Raw genomic sequence first — 21665 nt, forward strand, 5'->3', positions numbered from 1 at the left:
GGCGGGGCGGCTGCTGCACATGGCCGCGGGTGCCTCGGCGGTGGCCGGGGAAAGCCTGTGGGGTGATTGCTCAGGCCTCAGGCGGGGCCCCTGAAGGTTCTCAGGCAACGCATCCCGGGCTCTGAGGGACATTCCCCCCGACTCAGGGGATCTCAGGGGATCCCCCGGCTCTGCCGCTCTCCGTCGCCGGCCAAGGCTCGCCGCGCCCCTCAGAGCCGCCGGGTGCCCACCAGGTGGAGCGTTAGCCCTGCTCCAGTGGCGTATTTATCCCCTGTTAATCTGGTTCAGCTCCACCTGAATATTGCCAATGAAAATCAAACCCAGTCTTTTCTATTTGTATAATTCTATTTTCTTTCCTGCAAAGCCCCGAGTTGCCATGTCAAAGATATCCCCTCACACGGAAAAGGGCTGAGGAATTATCACAGACACAATAACCAGATAAAGTTCACTGTGTAGCACTGCTATGAAAAGTACAAATATAGTTCTACTGCTGAGAAATAGCACAGACTATGTAAAATACAAATGGAAATTCTCAGTAGGTGGTTTTTGGTGACTTAGAGCAGCTGCTGAAGACAGCAGGTCTGCAATTCCAGTCCAACTTCATGTGGCCAGGCCAAGGGGTGCTTCACTTTTTCTATCTTCAAATTGGGCTAAATGCTCACCAGGGGAAGTCTGTGGGGGGTATCTGGAGTCCCGAATTCTTAATGAGGCAAAAATGCTTCTAGCCAAGGCCAAGGCTGCTGCCAAACCCTGGAACGTCCCTACTTACAGAGTCTGACCTTGATGCAGCTTGTGCCAGCTGTGCACAAGAGACTTCTGGGGACCTGGCTCATTTCTGCCAAAAAGATCACTTGTTTAACAAAGTATGGCTGAGAAACAACAAGTGCCTTCTTGGCCTGTTTCTGGACTTGCTATCTGATGAATTACAAATACCTGGGATGGTGGTAGCAGAGAAGCTACTTGTGGGCTGCAGACACTGGACCAGGAGTTGAAGCAGCTTTGAGGGGCAATAGAAAACAGCCTGCCACATCTGGATGGCAGGAAAAAACCACACCACTCTGAAAGGGGTAAAAAACCCCAGCTGGCAAACCATCTTTGTTCATACCACATCTATGGCAGCATTTTTTTCTTGATTATTAGGTCAAGATATTTTAGTGAAACTTTGTTTTAGTCCATCTGCATCTATAAGGTGCTTGCCTCTGTCAGAGACTGAAAATAGTTCATGCCTCAAACATTGATATAAAGTTTTGCTCATTATAAAGAAGCTACAACCAAAGAAGCTTCCCTGAAGCTTCCCTTTTGAACTGAAAGTCAAACTGTTGATTAGATAAAGGGAAATGCATTGTTCAGTCATCTCAGGCTGAGGGAAAGGTATGCATCCACAAAAGGCCAAAGCCACCAGCTGCGACTGTCCCCAGCTGAGTTTGGGGTGGAGGGAGAGCACAGCTCACAGAAGCCAGGTTTACACAGACTCCCCCTAACCGAGGGGGGAGGAGGAGGTTTTGGGTGCATGGTGCAACCTCTGGTGAGAGGCAATAAACACCCATCCTCTGATTACACAAACTGGCCCAGATGTGGAACCCCCAGCCCCACAGGCCACATCCACGGCACTTTCACATGAGAGGCTTTGCCCCACAGGACTGCAGGGGATGCAACAGACCCAGAGTCTGCTGTGAGAGACTGCCCCCCACCCCAGGGGGACATGGCTGGACATGCCCACCCAGCCTGAGCATGTACACCCATGGGACTCTGTGCCTTTTGAGGGGACCTTCACCACCGAGAGAGCAGCTGGAGAGGATCAATGAACATCGCTGGGATCCACAGAGTGGTGATATTTTCCTTATTCTGTCCTTGTCACTCTTTCTGTCCCCCTCATCTATCTTCTACTTCTTTCTTCCTTTCTTTCTTTCTCTCTCTCTCTCTCTCTCATATTTACCATCAAATAAAGCCCTTACTATTGTCACTGGCATATGGTCTCGTTTGCATCTTAATTCAGGCAGAGGCACTTCTAAGAACCTTAAAACTGGATAATAACAGCCTGTTATAGCAGATCAGTCAATATTGCTTCTCTGCCAGCCATTTGAATAAGCAGCACAGCCTGAATGGTATTGCCAAGGTTTTTCTTCGATGTGTGTGAAAACCGAAGAGCTCTAGATATTATTCCAGGTTTTCTTTGGCTCAGTGTGTGATGTAACTTGATTTGTCTTAATGAACGTAAAAAGCAATGCAAAAGCATGTATCAGTAATTTTTGAATGGCCCTACTGCAGCAGCGTTCAGACACACCGAAGAGGATTAAGCAACCTTTGTATTTGGCAATATACAAGCAAAAGAAACCTTTCCTTGAGGTGCTTAAAATGGAGGACATCCAGACAGATCTTCATGCAGAAGATCTGCAGAACCTTATTTGCTGTAATGGTGTAAGAATCTGAGTATGAAGCACTTTAAGCATCAGGCATCATGAATTGTGTACTCAGAGCAGTGCACAGCCTTATTTTCTATGTTATTATTTAGATATTACTGCTTTTATTTATGCCCCAGTGGTCTGCTTAGAACTTCCTTATACTCCTCACTGTTGAGCTGCCAGCTTCTAACATGCTTTGTTTCATTGCTGTCCTGATGTTCTCCTTGGTGAAAACAGATTTCCTCACCCCAAGTGTTTCTTTCTCAATACACTTAGACCTCAAGGTAGTCGTTTCAGTAAATTTTAATGCAGAAACTGTAACAATTCTTCTAATATTTCTTCAACGGGCAGCCCATGGTAGCAACTGTTAGGTTTTTTTGCTTTAGTTCTGCATTTGGCCCTTTTAGAGAGCTAAGATATTACTCAGTACTAGCTGCCTCAGCAACTCAGTAACATGAGTATCAGTCATTTTTATCATAACCTTATAACCTCAATAAGCTCTTTTGTCAAGGTACAGACGGAATTTTCAGAGTTGGGAGCTCTCATTTTGAGTGATACAGAATTTTAAGCAAAAATGTCATCTTAATTATTCATTTTCTTTTCAGATGCCAGCTTGCTGTTGTTAGTATTTGCTGGTTCCAAAAAAAGGGAAGGCATAATTTCATATTTAAGTTGCACAGATGCAAGTATTTATTTTGACAATGATAAGAAATGCCAAATACGGGAATAGTTACCTCTCTGTTTTACTGCCACAGAGTGATGATGATTTATCTTCACAAAGACAAGAAAAGGCAGAAAAGAAAAGTGCAGCTGCGACATATTTGCTAGAAGTTAGACAAGAGTGTTATTTGCTAAACAGTACATGCTGGGAATAAAAATTGAGGTTTCAGTAATACCTCCAGCCAGTCTCTGGTAAAATATCCTTAACGTTTTGACAACAATATTTCCCCACGGCAGAAGAAATATATACCTATACTTTATTTATTGTTCCCAACAGTAGGTCCTCACCAATCTTATATTGGTTTCTAAGGAAAAAAGATGAAAAGGAAAGAAAAGAAAAAAAATACGACAGACAAATAAAAACAACAGTTCAATGAGATAAGCTGTCTTAGGCAAGGAAAGAGAAAAAGTGGGATGATAAGAAAGGAAAAAAGAACAAAAAAATTTTCTGATCTGTTTATTTATTGCATTGCACACTCATGTTACCTTCCTGCCATGTATACAATATTGAATGGTTTAAGAAGGGGAATGTAGCAGTGCCTTCAACTCTTTAAGCTAAGACGAGCAGGGCTATTGTTTTCTAGAGGCAGCTGTGTGAGGGAAAGTGCTATCATGCTGGGCTGTCAGCATTTTCTCCTTCACTGCTGAAGCTCTTGCACTGCATTCCTTGACCCATTTCAGTCAGGATCCTCCAAGTTAGCACAGACCTGCTGTCTGCAAGCATTAAGTCCTCCACGGAGGGATGAAGGAGCCCGGATTTAATGTGAGGTTTTTCAACACAAACATTTTGATAGATACAGTCTGGCCCCATTAAATCAGCATGTGCTTGGGAAACTGTATTTCCTTGGCTAGCCCTGATAACCTGTCTTACCTTATCTCACTAACATGGGGGCAAAGAATTGATACCAATACCCACTGCTATATTATACACTTAGTATGAATGACAAATGCTGAAGATGTTATGTGATTACCACTATTTCTGGAGGAGAAGAAAAAGTTAATCAAAGGAGTTAACTACTTTGGGAGAGGAAAAAAAATCAAAGTAAAAATTCTCTTACATTTTTTTTAATCTGAAACTTTTCTATATAACAACAATAAAATACCAAAGGTTAGATTTGCAAATAAAGTACATTATCAAATATTTACAAATTAATTTAACTTCAATAAGTGCAGAAAGAATGAGGGACAAAGGACTTAGCACAGAATTGGAGGTATATAGAAATATTAAGAAGCTTTTATGCATAGAGAGCCAAAATTACTCAAAGGACAGGATTTTACTAAGCCCAGCCAGAAAAATGATTTGATGATATTTATTGAGGCCTAATGGAAGGTGAAAAAGTAATTTCTTGGGGAGAGAACAAATGTCAACTTGTTATTCTTGACACCTAATTGGACATTTGTTTCACTTCTATATGCTGTCTGGAACAACATGTTAGAATTTCTAAACAGAATCACTGAAGACAAAAGTGGGATGTACCCTTGGAAAGATCGAGTCCTACTTTCATGTAGTGTTGTTTTAAGCATTTACAATAGATGTTGTCTCATGGAATGATGGAGCCTCTGTGCTTTCCCAGACACTGGCCATGTGAGACCCTCTAAACCCTCAAGAAAAGCACCTCACCAGATTCAGCCCAGCCTGGGAAACCAGAAGTTAATTTAGGTGTGTCCTAGTAAAAAGCTTTCAAGGAACATATTTTAGAGAGGTGTGAGCTGCTTTTTCTTGATAGGATTTCACATCTTCTCTGCAATAGTACACAAATCCTTTTCTATAATGGTACATAAATTGACTTAAATTGCTTTGTTTCTTCAAAGGTAAGATTACGACAGCAAATACAAAGAATGGTAACATATGGCCTTTGAGAAGGAAAGAAATCAGGGGATTAACTTCTGATGAACTTTAAGGGAATTGAAGATACAGAACAAAAGACAAGGTTCAATTCTACTTTTGGGTTGGAATGGGTAGGAGTACACACAAATGATCTTGTGTATCATCCACTGAGAACATTTAGAGAGTCACATTCCAGAAGTGTATTGAAAAGCTGTCAAGAAGAATGACTAAATTAATGAACTGTGTTAACACATTTGCAGGAAGCACCAGATTATAATTTGCTCTGCCTTAGTGACATTTTAAGCAACTGAAAAATTGCTTTTACTGGGAGTATTAAACTGTACAACTTTTTCAGCTTTTGTGATAAGAATCTATTTTGAACAAAATTTACTAAGTTCCTAACTCCTTAGCTGTACTTCAGACACTATTTTTAAAAATGTGTTCAACCAATAAGGAAACATTCTCCTTCCAAGTTTTGCCTTAATGTTTTAACTTAGATATATCCTTGCCATTTCTAAAGACCTTTTCCTTCCTAATATTTGCTTAACTGAGGAGGACAAAGGACTTGATTTATCACCTGGTGGGGTAACTCACTTGAAGCTTAAGGCTCATGAACACATTCTGGGTGGTTTAACAGGGATTTTTATTTTGTGCTGTTACTGCTTTTATTGTGATTGGCTACAATAAAGCAACTAACAAAGTGTAGGAAAATACTTGACTGAACAGGAAAACACTTTCAACTTCGTAATGGTCAAAGAACTGCCCAACAAGATTTCATCCTTATCATTGCTTATTTTATTATCTTAGTCAAATCAAGCTGTGGGGGTGGAAGGGAAGGGCAGCAACTGAACTACCAAATCCTGCTGCGTTTCTGACCTCAGGAGGCTCTGCCTGTGCTTAACTTGTGTCAGGCTCAGCTGAGCCCAACCCCTCAGTCCGTGCATACTCACGTATGGGCCGATGCAGAGTCATGCATGTTGGAAAGCCCATCTTCCAACAGGAAGAAGGTGGAGAAAACAGGAGATGCTGACAGAATGGAAGGTTTCATTAAAACTGAGACATTCTGTGAGCCAAGTATGGAAGCCTCAGTTGCCATGGATTTGTGTTTCAGTAGTCCATGTGACTGTCAGTTAAGGGTTTTGGGTTTTTTTTTCCCAATAGCTGGATACTTATTAGGTCTGTCTTCAAAGCAGATTTTTAAGTCTGTGTAATATGTGTTCATTCTGCAGCCTTTCTTACTACTGAGCCACACAAATGGTTCTTCCCTGTCTGGTGCATACTTAAATAAAACTTGCTGTGTTTTTGTAAGGTCTCCCCTCATTCCTACGTCGTGGTCCATGGTTATTGATACATCTGGGACCAACGGATTTCATTTCCTCTCCTCTAGTTCATCTGGCTTCTGTCTTATGTTGAAAATATGAGGGACACTCAGGAGCAGGTGTTTATTTCAGTCCTTACTGTCTGGCATGTTACTATACCAAGGGGTGTGACCTGCTGGCATTCCATGGGTAACTCACAATTCAAACAGTTTTCACCCCACTTAGAGGCAAGAACAAGACTTAAAGAATTGAGAAATCTAGTGAGTCCCAGAAACTGGCTTGTATCTAAGAGTCCAGGGAATCTTCAAGAAAAGCAGGTAATTCAAGCAATGGGAGTTTGTTGCTTTTAGCTTTCCTGGAGGAATTACACATGGAACACTGAGTAAACTTAAAACAAGGGGATAAAAAGATTAATAAAAGAGAAAATACAGGTGATGGTATTCACATCAACTTAATATGAAGGAGAATCTGCAAGCTTGGATACACAGAGAAGTGCTTCAGTGCTGACCGTGTTGTTGGAGATACAGATCTTAAAAGGTGGCCACTATCAACTCTCCAGGCAGCAGCCGCCAGGGTGCTGCTGGCCCGAATCCCTCGGCACGGACGTGCCGCAGGGCTTCCGAAGCAGCCGATGCGGCCACAGGGCTGTGCCGGAGCCGGCAAACCGAGAGGCTCGTACCCAGCTCCGGCCGGGGCAGCTCAGCCTGCGGGAGCCTCTGCGCCCGCCGCGGCCACCTGCCCGCGGCTTCCCGGGTGCGGCCAGTATGCGCGTATACATATATAGGTGTATACGTATATACACATATACATATACGCATGGGGCTCCCAGAGCGCCCTTCGCTTGGGGCGGCCGCAAAGGAGAAGCCGGAGGAGGAACCGGCGCCCCAGACTGCGGGGAAGGGGTGCACTCCACCTGCAGCTCAGAGGGCAGAAGGGAGAGGGAGGCGGAGCGGTTCCCATGCCGTCTCCTGTCGCCTTCGGAAAGCAGCCGCAGGCGGGAGCGGGCGATGGGCGCAGGTGGGAGGGGAGCGGCCGCCGCCCCCGCCCGCCCCTCTGCCCGCGGACTGGGGGCGGTAGCGCCGTGCCCAACCCGCGGCCACCCGGGATGCGCCGTGGGCGAGCCCGGCTGCCCCGGGGGAAGTTGAAGGCTGAGCCCCGCGGGCCGCTCGGCCGGCTGCGAGGGGGAGGGCGGCGCCGGGTGCCCGAGGAGGGGCCCGAGCATCCCGGCGCCGGGGACAGCCGGAGAACGGGCGGCGGGGCTTCATGGGCTGCTCACGCCACCATGGTGCTCGCCCTCAACGGCAGCCACCTCTACGGTAACCTCCGGCCCCTGGTGCTGGAGGACCCGCGGGCGCTGAGCGGCGGCAGGATGATCGCCGGCTCCTGGCCCCCGCGCAGCCTGGCGAAGCTCGGCCCGTCGCCCCCGCCGTCGGCGCTGCCCACGGCGAGCCCCCTCCCCGCCAACGACTCCCAGTGCGGGGAGCAGATCCTCAGCTACGGCAACGCGGAGAAAGTTCTCATCGGGGCCGTGCTCTGCCTCATCACCCTGCTGACCATCGCCGGCAACTGCCTGGTGGTGATCTCCGTCTGCTTCGTGAAGAAGCTGCGGCAGCCCTCCAACTATCTCATCGTCTCGCTGGCTCTGGCCGATCTCTCCGTGGCCCTGGCCGTCATGCCCTTCGTCAGCGTCACTGACCTTATCGGCGGCGAGTGGATCTTCGGGCGCCTCTTCTGCAACGTCTTCATCGCCATGGATGTCATGTGCTGCACAGCCTCCATCATGACCCTCTGCGTGATAAGTATCGACAGGTGAGAGAGCCCGGCGCCCCGAGGCTTGCCCTGGCCTCCCGCCGCTCCGGGGGACCGGCCCCGCGCCGCTGCCCGCAGCCCCGGGCACCCAGGACGGCCGCCGGCCCCGGCGCGGGGACCCGCCGTGAGCGGTCCCACCAGCGGTCTCCTGCCTCCTCCTCCGGGTCCCTTGGAAATGAGCCGTGCTCAGAGCAGGGAGCGAGGCGAGTGCCAGCCCGCAGCCTCTCTGTTCGAAGGAGCCCGCCGGAGCAGGGTGAGCTGCCGCCCGTATGTCAGCCCAGGTGCCCGGTTGTCCCTCTGGGTAACTTCCTTGCTGTCACTCGAGGGCTAAGGTGTCAAAACAAAACTGGACCTAAACTGTCAACGTTTACCATGACTCTATACAAGTAATAGGGCATTTTCAGCTGCTTTAAAATTTGGAACGTATGTCTTTAAACTGCTTTATACCACAGGTAGATTTGGGCTGATTCTTTCAAAGCTGGTGACAATGTAACCTCACTGGGTTCAGTGGACTTTTACCAGACCAGAGAAGGAGGAGAAATTATAGTTTACTAAGGTTTTATCTTTATTCTAGGACAATCCCAGAATAGCTCAGTTTCATTTTTGACAAATAATGCTTTGTTTGAAGGAAAAAATTACTTTCAAATATTTGCTTTTTAAAAATTTTTACCTGCTGTCTTAAAAACCCAGTTATGTTCACTGACATTTAGCTTTTTACACAAGATACAATCACTGGGGCAACAAGGAGGTGTGTACACACTGCAGAAGAGTATCTTAGGTATTCAGTTCTGATGTCAAAACCATACCTAAGTGCCCACATTTGCCTGTATCAGAGTTCTCTGCAGAACAGAGAACTAACAGAAGGCTAACAGATTCCTTTTTTTCCATGCAGCTCCTATTCTAAAGTAAGTTGCAGCCTGTAGCTTCCCTTTTTCACAGCCTAAATTCTATTCCAAGAATTTTAACAGCTAGAGAGTAACTTTTCATTACAACTCCACACAATAGGCTGAAATTGAAGAACTTCATAGCTAGATTGTCGAAGTAGTTTACCAAGTTCGATATCCAACAGCAGCCTTGACTGTTTACTTCAGAAAGTCTTCAAAAAGGCTCTGCATTAGGTTTCTGGAAAGCAACAGTCTTTCAAAAGAGTTTCCTACAGTAAATGGAGGTTGTTTCATTCCAAGGAGCATCACAGTTTGTATTCATTTCAGAACTTTAATTTCTGTACAAGCATCCTCTGCTCCAGTGCTCTTTATTTTGTGACTTCTGTATTGGTCAGCAGTTACCTGAATGCTGCAAAGCATCTTGTAGCAATGAAATCCACATACAGACTTCGACAGTATCAAAGGGTTTATGGTGGTGGTTTTTTGTTTTGTTTTGGGTTTTTTGTTTGTTTGTTTTTAATTGCTGTTACATTGCAATTTGCTTAATTTTAACTTAATTTATCTAAGTTAAACTTTTAACTTAATTCCTGTATTGCAAGAGAATATGAACAGACTTATCTACCTTCCCAATGTTATTCTCTACTTTTCTATACTATTTGTAAGATAGGTGATTTCATTTTTCCACTCTCTCCCCACAAAGTATTTCTATTCTTTGATTTTTCTTATGTCCGTCTCTGAGCTCTCCACCTCCATTTCTACTTACCTCTTGAAAACAGGCTAACATAATTAAACTTTCTTAAGGATGTGCGAGGATTCACACTGTAGCACTGGGGTTTTACTCTTTTCCATTTCTTAGTTTAACATTTGAGGTCACTGCTGTGTGCTGAACAGGGGCTTTGACTGAACTGGTCATACTAATGACTGCATCTCTTGTCTTCTTTCAGTTTTTCCTCCATTCCTTTCTCCCCCTAAAATTCTAACAAGGGATATATCTCTGTATGAGAAAGAATATAACCCCTTGTAAATGACTGATTTTCACCAGCTAGTGCTGATTTAAACTAGCTGGATGTTTATTGAATGCCATCTCTTCATAATTCATTATACTGTTGTCTACTACCTACTTGAAATTAAAATTCTGTGACTTATGATGCCTTAACCTCTGTCACCCAAATCCATTATATAGTTAAGTACGTAGGTATCATAAATAAAAGGAGACAAGTCACCAATTCATTAACAAAATGTCTCTACTACTCGGCAATAAAGAATGTAAAAACCTCCATAATTTGTAATCCTATTTAAAAATAATTAATCATATACTATTGTAACACTGCTAAGCCAGGTTAAAGATTAGTCTGGGATATTAACAAATCTTTGAGTAGTGCATGTGTACAAAATATGCAAACCAGGGAGGCATCATGAAAATCAAATGTGAATGATGAAAAGTTGCCAGTATAGCTTTGATGGTAATGATGCTCTTATCAGCAGTTGTTCTTACATGTATGTAGTTAGGAAATCCTTGAATGATCAGTGAAGAAAATTTATCTCTGAAAACACATACCTGCAGTTTAAGTTTTGTTTGTGGTACAGGAGCTGCAAATCACAATGTATATAGTGCATTAGAGGGTCAGACCATTTTCACAGGGTCCATTTTTGCAAGGCTTTGGTGAAAACAATTCCATGTTTTCTGTTATGTAGGAGGAGATTACCAATGATACCTCCCTTACCAGCCTTACTATCTCAGGGCAACTAATACAAATACAGGACCAGGAAATTTCAATAATAATTCCAGAAGCAGGGAAAGTGAATGAAACTCACCATCCTTCAAGTTGGCCACTATCCTCAGAGACATTTAGATGTACTTAAATCTTGTAGATCCTGGGCTCACATGAGAGACATTTGTTTAGGAGGAAGGGTTAAGACAGGACAAAGAAACATTTTTGAAATACAATTAGGAATTGCACTGTCACCTGGCTCTTTAGGGTACTTTATGAAACCTTTGTTGTGATCCAGTAACATCTCTCCTGAAGTAAAAGATGAGGCTATTGCAGACAGTGCAGAGAGAGCAAATAAATAAACTATTTTAAAATTTTTTAAATCTCTAGGTTCTTCCTGAAGCAGATGTGAGAATCAGGTAAATAGCTGAAAGAATATTACTATTGAATTAATCTTAAAAAACCAAGTTTGTTACAAGCTGTTAGGGAGAGCTTGTAAGGAGAAATAATACTACCTTTTATTACACAAACAATTAAGTTAGTAAAACAGAGGCTTTGAGGAGCTGCCAAGCAGGATAAAGTGAGTAAATTGAAAAGGCTTTTTGATTTGTTTCTCTTGCACAAATATGTGCTACTCAGCTTATGCCACTGAGAGCCCTGAAATGCCAGCAGCTGGCAAGCCCATTGCTCAGAGAGATTTTGCTGCACAGACCTTAGTGGCGGATATGTTTTTTAGCAGAGTCTATCAGTTGGAAAGCTCTGAAAAAAGCATGTTAGCATGGGGTATACAAATGGGCTGGCTTTGTCTGTTGGAAAACCTTGTATTTTTTTCCTAGTTAGACACACCAAGCACTTCTTGTACTTTTGAATTTGCTTCTATTCTGAGTTGTGTAAACAATGAGGGTGCAAAGTAGATGTTAGTGTGCTATTATGGGGATATCTAACATTGCACAGGGTGCACAAGGAAGAAGCCAGGTTGGACAGGTTGTTTGATCATTCACAAAGATCTAAGTTTGCAGAGATCATGAGAGAATGTCCTTGAAGTTACCAGGATTTGGACTATTATGCTTTTCTTCAGATCATATCTTCCCTTTTGTTTCACAACGTAAAAACCTTCACAGATTTTATCAGGGTGACCTGAGATGAACATATTTTTTAGGCATCTCTGTCTTATTTAAGCCTGCACTTTGGAAGAAGGCTATGTGCATACAGGCAGGTCTGTCAGAACTAAAGCAGATATGATGGACTGACGAGTATTTTTGCCTTTTCAAATTTCACAAGGATTAAACAGGCAAGGAAGCTTGATACTCAGTCAATAATTACCTTTGCTGTTCTCCCCATCTGTGATACGAGAAGTAGCTCCGTAGAAAGGTAGGACCTACAGAGACTTTTGCAGGATAATCAGGTCTCAGTGAATACTCTTTAAGTATTTCCTATTAGTGTGTTTGGATTTTTTTTTTCTCTTGCTCTTAAGGCTCCACTTTTCTGGTTCTGAAATAAATAGATTATATCACATTTAAATTCCTTTACGTTCTTTACATTTAAGAGTGAGAAAAAGTTATGAGTGAATTATGATGGATGGATACGAACCATATCTTAGTGGGGAATGAACAAATAAAGGGAATTAATTGTATTTGAACTGGTGGTGTTTTCATGCTGAGTCATCATGCTGTTCTGACCCAAGATAGCTACAGAAATGCTGTTTTGGAGAGTATCCACAGGATAACTGCATAAGTAGCAATTTTTAATTCAATTTAAAAATAGTTCTTTGGCTTAGAAAGTGATAAAGAAACATAACTACTCAGATACAGTTGAAGAATTATAACACTTTCCCCACACCCACACAAGTAATGAAACACTTTTTTGGGAACTTTTCCAGTCTGTATCTTGGCCAACAATTCACGACTATTCCAGGCTTCCATTAAATTGATGAGGATTTAGAATTTCTATGCAAATAAGTGGGCCTTTTTGTTGATTCTGAGATTTTTATACACAAGAATCAGCTCTCTCTCCTGTTTTGCAAGGCTCCAAGTATGAGTACTTATGCTTCTCCTTAGAACGTGTCAGTCCCAAAAGTTGACTTGCTCCTCAAGTCTTTGTTCCATGTCTGGGAATTGCACAGACCTCAAATTTCCTCAAAGGAAGAACTTGGAACTCAATTTAAATAAAGATTTAAGCACTTTCAATAGAATCCAGGTGTCTAAATTCTACCTACATCCCAAGCTGATAATATGACCTGAAAACTGTTAGAAAACTGTTAAACCTAATGGTACCTAATAGTCCTGTGTGGCTTCCTATTTGGTATGAAGACTTTTTCTGCCTCAGTGCCATGGGTGGAAAAGGCTGCAGTCTGTTCTGCCATCCCTGCTCAGATCATTCACAAAATCCATGTAGAATAAATATGCAGAAATAGCTGTGAAAAAATCCTCTATGTGATATATTTTGGATCTAGAATAAACATAGGCTGCCACCAGTAGTTCCACTTGTGCGATTTTGTTCGATACATATATTTACACAGAAATAACTGAGAGAGGAGAGAAAAACCTAAAAGGAACTATAGGAAAAGTGTGTGATGGAGTTATTGCAGTTAAGGTTTATATTGGAGAAGAAAGTTTTGAGATCAATATGGCAGCTAATTGCTAACAGCAGCCACCCTCAGAAGAGCCATTTTTTTCACTGTTTAGTCTGATAAACAACAGTACTCTTTCTGATCCTGTAAATAACTTGTCTAGCTTATGAAAGACACAGACAGCATTAATAAACTAAACTAAAGTGAAAAAGAACAGATTTGATCTTAATCCTTTCCATGTAGTTTTTCTAATGTAGTCTATTTAGAGAATGTTCCTTAAGCTGATGCAGTTTCTTTTTTGCAGAGAATTTATTGCTGAACACTTATACAATCTCCATTTCATTATTTATTTGAAATAAGATACAATATAAATTTTTGGTCCAAAATTCAGAGATGAAGAAGTTCAATTGGAAGTTGGATGCTTTAAGTAGTATAAGGCAGTGCAATGTGTATCTGTCACTGAGAACCCACTCCAAAAGAATAAATTAATCTGGGGTGTTTTGTTGCATTAACATGATCCCATTTCTTTAGGTACCTTTCTGTGACATCCTTGGGTATCTTCCTGTGTCATGTAGGCAGCCTGAAAGAGATGCAGTTACTTACAGAGTAACCAGGTCTTAGCCACAAGTATTGTTGTATTATGGCTTTGCAGAGACATTGTGCTTCATGCCAGATACACAATAAGTAGGTGGGAATTAACAGATAAAAGTTATTTTACAAAACCGATGGACTATTTTGTGAAAACGTAACACAGGAAAAAAACCTGGAGTTTTAACATCAAAATGAGTGGAAGTTTTGTTCTTTTGCAGAGGAAAAAGGCATAAGATCTGAAGTTGGGTGGGTGTATCTTGTGTCTGCACTGTAGAGGCTGACAAAATTTGGGAAGCTAGAAGATGTTATAGAAAAGAAATCTGTAGATTGATTATTCTATTGCTGTTCTGTACTGGATGCATTTAAGCAGTGTTACTGAAAGGGAGTCACAAAGTGGGGAGATGCAAGATAACCCAGAGGTGGCAGTGCAAGGGTGACTGCAATTGGTAATTTTTCAAGGTGCATGAATTGGGAATTATAGTTCAGTGAGTAGCAGGAGATTTGAGATTAAACCACATTTACCTGAATGCCTTTTCTTGAAACTGGATGTTGCATTTTCCCCCCACATTTGAAACTATCTTCTGTTTGCTCCTACCAGGGTTTTACACTGGATGAGTTTTCAGAAGTGATTTTGGGGTCTCTAATTCTTGGGGGTTCATCCAGACATTTCAAAGGAGCCTGATAAGTCAGAGGTAAGGGAGCACTAATTCACATTTTTGCCAAGCAGGGCACTCCGGAGACATTTAAAAAGTGATTTCTTTCCTGTCAAGGTCACAAAAATAGTTTCTGTAAGTAAGGGTAGATTTGCTTGAAGATTCACAGCAAAAATGCAGTTCTAGAAACACTCCTCTTAGTTCATGAAGGGAACTTTCAAAAATATGTCCTAATATAAATCACAAAAATGCAAATGCATATCATACTGGTATGATGTGTAGTGTAACCTGATTACACTGGTATCAAAATATATTTTCCTAGTGTTTTTCTTGAACTGGATGAGTATCATAGAATGAAACATCAAAGCTTTTGCAGTTTTGTACACTGAAACAAGATTACTGTATCAGTAGTAGCATGCTCACACAAGAGTCTAGAAAAACAGAAATTAGTCAGGGAATGTTTTCACTTTCCCTGAATAATTTTCTCTGAAAATTATTTTTAGAACTCCCTGAAAATTATATAAAATATCTTATTCCTTTTAAAGAAACACAGTATTATTTTTGATATTGTTGTTGAGTTTGAAATATTTCATTGGAAGTGTTTGTGGCAACTTTTGAAACTTTCTTCATCTGCAGTTGATATGTACATATGGTACTGTCTGTCAGCTGCAAACACCTCTTTTTTTTTTTCTCTCAATATATAACACACAGATCTGGTCCTTCCTCTGTGGACTAGAAAGTCTGAAGAAAGCTGGCCATTGTAGGCCTTGTATGAAAATAAAGAGCTTCAGAAATAGTTGAGTCTGCTGAGGTGCGGCTGTCATAGAAGAAAGACTGGGGAGCAAAATCACAAGTGTTGATACCTGCATGTCCAAAGCACAAGTATCATAAACCTGTGCTCACTGCAGTTTTGTTCTAATGGTCACTACAGTCTATAAGATGAGGATAATTTCTTCCAGCTGGAAAACTTACAAGTTTCAGTTTTTCTTGTTGTAGTGGAGAGGCAACTATTTCTAAAGGATTGAATAGTATAACTCTTCCTATATATACTGAAAAGAGGCAAAAAAACAGCTGAAATTTTTTGAACAAACTCTTTCTGCAAATTTTCATTTTCAAAAGATCCCAGGAGTAAATGTCATAGTGAAAATTTGTTTTTATTCTGTTTGAGCTAACATAGCAAAATTAGAGAATGAGTGTCATTGGTTTTCTTTTTGTACCCTGTTGTTTATTCAAGGCTTTGTATAGAAATCTAGATTATCTGATACATATGGGAGGTTCTGTACACATTAGCATGTATGCAAATCTGGTAGTGATTCACTTCTAACAATAAACATGGCTTTGGGGTAATGTACAGACAAGAATGAATTCTCTAGTAGTGCAGAACAGAGATGTGCATGGAAATCAGATCAGTACTGAGTATATTCTTTCTGTCTATCGTGGCCTTTGCTATCAAATTGGAGCTAGCACAAGACACCACTGAAGGGGATTTACTTCATCATTGATAGCTATTTCACTGCTAAATGGTCATAAGTGTTTAAAAAACAAGCCAAAACACAAAGCCAAGAGGGATATTACAAAAATAACTTTTTTAAATTAAGGAAAACCGGGGTGAAGTCTATTCTTAGAGGTACATTGTGTCTTGAAGAGAAAATTGGCAGCAGAGTTTTTTCCTGAGATGTATCAAGGAAATGGGTGGGGTTTTGGTACAGTTAAACACCTAAAACCAAGTTTTTCAGCTTGTAGAAGTTTAAAGTATAACCACAAGGAGAGTTGGTAATCCAATAAAAATCCATTTCTATGTACAGTTCTTATGTCTCTTAAGGAGATTGTAGGAAGTGGAGGCAGAGCTGTATGAAAGATAACATTTTTCTCACTCTAGAAATTATTTGTTCTGCATGGTATAGCAGGTTGAGAGGCAAGCAGCACCTTGCCACGCATTAGCAGTGGTGGAAAAACTGGTGAGGGATCAAGGGAGAGTGGAAAGAGCTTGTTGTATCTCAGACATTCACCAAGTTGGGTAAAATCAGAAGTGGCAGTAAAGGCTTGCCTGCAAGAGCACTATTTTTGTGGCAGACTTGCGTACAAACTTTTTGCTTTTTATTTTTTGGCTGGAAACTCTCCAGTCTTTTGAAAAGAGACTGTAATTGGAGATCCAGGCAAACACGTGACAAGGTCTCTTCCCAATAATCTGGCATGGAGATGTGCCACCTTCACTGCCACTGAATAATGCTGATGCCCGTGGTGGCATTCAAATCATAATTTCTTGTCACCCATACAAGTATCTGTAATCAGAAATATGGCCTATTGCTGCTGCAAGTGAAATTGAGCCACCCATAAAGAGCTTTTTTAAAGTACCTTATTTATAAACTGTTTGCTTTTCATGAAATATGTTGAAGACTGGGGACAATGTATTTCAACATATGTTTGGCAGATCTGCAGAGAGGGACAAAAAGCGTAACTGCAAAAATCCCAAGCCTGGGGCAGTTGCGTCTGTTCACTAGAAGACTGTTCCCATATGAGAAAGTACAGGAACTTTTTAACCAAAGGAAAGAATAGTGCCCCAGAAGATTTACTCTGATAACAGGGATTCAGAAATTGTTAGTAGGTATAAATACTGGAAGGTAGAAATGGAAGACATAAGTACAGATAGCTGAAGAGTGTGCTATTATCTAAACTTATTGAAGAATTTACAACGTAACTGTCATCATGAATATAAACCATGAAAACATGTTGTGATTGTCATGAAATATTTCATATATGCAGTAACATTTGCCAGAATAATTTTCTCTGAGCAGTTCTCCATCTGGGTTGTTAAATTTTGTTTATTTGCTGTACAAGTTGACATTTAGAAAATAGTTGAAATATTTAATCCCTGAACAAAGGGTGTGTTGTCTGGCCACAAACTACTTGGAAATATTTATACCCATGACCCAAAACAGCTGGTGACAAGATGCAAAGCTTTTCTTTAATAGTCTAATAAAATGTTTTGATGCTTAAAGTGGTACAGCTTTGGCTCAAAAGACTTAACTTCTGAGTTGTTATGTACTGCAGTTTCCTTTTTACCCTAAGTATCTGCATTTGAAGACCCACTTCTCGTCACAAGCAGTTTTAGCAACAGTACTCATTGTAGTGTCTCAAGCGTGTATTGTCCCATACTAAAAAGATATTTTTTTGCAAAATGAGTATGGCCATTAACAGAATACATTATTGTTTTTTAAAAAACATAACTGAAAATAAAATAGCATAGTGGACCATTCGTCTATGAATTGAACAACACAAGAAGCAGCTTAACATTTCCAAAGCCTGTAATTTAACACAAAACTTCTGCACTGCTCCTGAGCTGTTGAAAAAAAGGGAGGATCCTGTCAAATTTCTCAAACACCTGCAGACTGCAGTGAGCTACCTGAGATGTCCACAGGCCAGCTGTGGTGGTTCATCCCACACTGATGCCAATGTTCTGCTCCTAAATTCAAGTGAATGTTTGAAGTTTTCAGCCTGGCAATGAAAGCTGTTATCATTGGAAGCCGTAGTCACAGCAATGAACCTTAGGTAGTTCACTCTTTGTCCACACAGAGTTGATGCCACCATACCTCAGAAGAACATTAGAGTTGCCATCTTGTTGCTGAGGAAAATAAGCAAAGGAAAGACATGCTCACTGAGAGGTGGGAAGAAGGGCTTCTTTCTGCTGATCCCACTTGTTCCACTGCTTTCATGTGTGGTGTAGCAACTGTAAAATGAACATAAAAGAGAGTTCTGGGATCCTTGATAATCTTCACATCCTGCTATCTTTAAAGGCTTTGGAGGAGATGATCTATCATTGGCTGTGTTTCTGTTTTAGCATGAATATATAATTCTAGATTCTGAGGAGCATGAAAAGATGTTATGAAGGTATTGTGACCACACCGAGCTGGACAAATGGTTATTTGTGAATAATCAGTAGCTGAATCTGTCCTCAAATTTTGTCATTCTGTACAGAAAACTCAGGGGAAGAGAGCCAGAAACTCCTTTCTTGACAAGAAAAAAAGCAAGAAGTTCATTTTGTAGATTGGATGTACTATGTTTTCATGCCTGTGAAGTTGGTGGTAACAGTTTGTGTTGAAATGTGTTCTATATTTTAAAAATATTTAATGTTGCAGATTTTGCATGATTTTTAAAAGAAGGAAAATGTGAAGGATGTTGCTGAAAAAAAGAATACACTGTAGTGGAAATTTGCTGTGGGCAGGCCTATTTTCAACTAGACAAAGAGGACACACTGTCCTGAATAATCTTTTTCCAGGTTTCCTGTCTAGTGATCTCTAAGCCTGCTTGCAGCTACCTTTACAAAGGTAGACCTGGTGACATCTGAAATGGGGAGTATGGATTTCTGGATTTGGATTAAATGTTTCTGATGCAGCAAGCTGAAAAAAGCCCCCTATGTGGAACCACAGCCTGGCAGGTCTGGGCAAGACCCAGGAGGTTCAAAGTTCATGAGAGTGTGGGATTTGTTAGCTAGAAAGAAATGGTGTCCATTTGGCTGTTACTTTCTTCATTCCCAGGGCTGCTGGCAAAAATGAATAAGTATTATGACAAATGAACTACTAAATATTGAGTTTGGGAAAGGCTGAATATACAGTATTACCCACTGCAATTGGATTTAGCTGCAGTTACTTCTCACTAGATCTTTCTCTCCTTCAACCTTCTCCTTCAGTTAAAGGTCACCTGGGGCTCTGTATTTAGGGATTCTGAGTGACTGCAAAGGGAAGAACTATTAAATTCCTGGAAATTTTCTATTTCCAGTTAGTATAAGAGAACTCAACCTGACCAATTTATTTATTGATATTAAATTTCAAAATTTCACTGAATGACACATTTTGTGAGGGAAATGACAGCAGGCAGAAGAATTACATGTGAAGGGAGAACTTGAGACTGGGTGTCTAAGTATGCTGTAAGTGAATATGTTAGTTAAAATGAGTGCTAAGGAAATAAATCACATATGGTTGAGAAATGCGGTAGCTACAGTAAACCTTACATTCATTGGCATGAAAGATGATGAGACACGATAACCTCATTCTGTACCACATACTGAGCAGAAAATACACTACTAAAATATCAAGAAATGACAAAAAATTTGCTGTTTATATAAGTTACAGGGAAGGAATCACCTTATTATCTAATGATAAGTCACTGAACCAAAAGTTTCTGCTGGAAAGGACTGTGAACAGCAGTTTTCTAAAAGGTTCTTGAATTGTAGACTCACATTTTGATCTAACCTCCTGCCTTCCTTCCTTGATAGCTTCCCCTCATGCTGTGCTCTGTCCAGCCCACAGCCTCTGCTTCCAAAACGAGTTGTGATTTTTTCCTGTGTTAAGAATTATTCATATTAGGAAGAGAGAAATTATTTTACTGCTGTAGGAAAAGCAACTCCAGTGTGCATCTTTAAAAAACAACTAGATAAACACTACACAAGATGCTTTGCATATCCCAAAATTTTTGAAAGAATATTCTTAATTAAACCTGTTTTGGATTTGGATTTTCCTGTGTATCTAACACCGTTTATTGATATATTTTGTATTTTGTCTAGCCAAGCGAGGGCAAACAAGTAAAGCTTGAGGTCAACATTTGTAATTTTCACATACCTGATCCAGTGGAACATAGAAAGACTTTTGTGTGATTTTTAAAAAATTCAGATCTGCCTTCAGGCCAATACAACTATGGACAGAGTAAAAAATGTCTAAGTAGGTTAGGTCTGTATTGAGATTCACCCATAATGACTGTACAGGTGTTCCTTAGGGCTCTTGCAGAATTACTGTCATGAAGAAGCAAAAAGGAGAATTTGGACCTGGTCTTTCCAGAATTTTTCCTGTCTCTTCAGAGAGAGGAAAAGAAAGAAGGGGGAGGAGGGAAGAAGTATTCTAGAGAGGGTTGTTCCTTAAGTGCTTTGTCTGGAGATACTGTGTTTAAACTGTTTGTATTCAAGGAAGGAAGAGAAGGGACATAAATATCAGCACATTGAAATAGCTATTCCCTGAGGATACTTTGTTTTAATATAGTGGTATTATCAGTTCAGTGGGCTGTAATTTTTCATTTCATTCATCACTTATACTATGGATATTTCTGAAATGTTTAATTTAATTGTACTGAAGACATCAGTCATGATTTTCTAGTTAAAGTTGTGGGAGGCTTTCATTTTGAAACACTATTATAACTTTCAAAATAATTCCTTTTAAGCTGATGTTTAGTGTCAATCCAAGCGTGACTCATGTAGTGAAGTTGGAGAAAATCACCTTAGCCATTTCCGCTTTGTGGTAGTCGGATGAGGGTTTTCTTCTTTAAAAAAGAAAAGACAGTTTTTCATAGCTCTGAAATTGAGCCTTCACACGTTCTCTGTCGATAACCCCGGGTGTGAGGGACAAGAAGGTTGAGATGGGGTGAACATGAAAGGAAAATGAGGATTTTTTGGTTCCTATCTGCAATACATATTCTTTTTAATTTTTGCTCTTTGCTCAGAAACTGCCTCTGTTGAAAAGAGGAGGGATTTCATCTGAGCTGGTGCTTCAAGAAACCACATCTTTAAAGGGGAGAATAAGTCCTCTATAACACTATTAAGCAATATTCCAAGTAAAGACTCATCCTTCCTCGGATCATTTGGACTGTGCATTCATGCTCAAGGTCTCTGCTGCTCCTCAAGCTCACTGACAGCACCAACTCCCTCCAGTCATGCCACATCATTTACTCAGATTCATTTTCCATTTCAGACTTACCCAGTTCTCCTCTAACATACAAAAGGCCATATGAGATAAAACCTCTTCCCTAGCCTTTTCCAACCTAAACTATTTTCCTGCATGTTCAGTTGCTAATGAACATTGCATCACAGCCAGACAGAAATAAACAAGAATGTGATTCCTCTTTAATTATTTTTCTAGAAACCTTTTTTTCTATCTTAGTCTCCCAGGTAGTAGGTTAAATATCTTCTCTGCCCTCTCAAAAAGAGGCCAGGCATGTTGTAATAACTTAATAACATGAACTACTGCATCATACACATAAAGATGAAAAAATAGTCATGTAAGACAGACATCAGTCTACGTGTAATTAGATATACTCAGCTATAACAGTTGACATGATGCAATTGCACTGCATTTGTTTCTGTGAGCCTGCAGTATTTTGGGATAATAAAGATGTTCTCAATGTGGAATAAGTTG

At 40.8% G+C, this 21665-nt stretch overlaps 1 protein-coding gene across 3 annotated transcripts in view; it reads left to right on the forward strand.

The window, feature by feature from the left end:
• The first annotated feature begins 7101 nt into the window (after positions 1 to 7101).
• The window catches only part of HTR7 (5-hydroxytryptamine receptor 7), a 30037-nt gene continuing 15473 nt past the window's right edge, over positions 7102 to 21665 (forward strand). For all 3 annotated transcript variants that reach the window (XR_007205055.1, XM_048310579.1, XM_048310577.1), the window contains exon 1: positions 7102 to 8078. Coding sequence is in view for 2 of the 3 variants with exons in the window: in XM_048310579.1 (XP_048166536.1) it covers positions 7228 to 8078 (851 nt within the window). In the remaining variant the exon portion in view is untranslated. The remainder of the gene's footprint in view (positions 8079 to 21665) is intronic.

The sequence above is a fragment of the Corvus hawaiiensis genome, chromosome 8 (genome assembly GCF_020740725.1).
Source record: "Corvus hawaiiensis isolate bCorHaw1 chromosome 8, bCorHaw1.pri.cur, whole genome shotgun sequence".
NCBI lineage: Eukaryota > Metazoa > Chordata > Aves > Passeriformes > Corvidae > Corvus > Corvus hawaiiensis.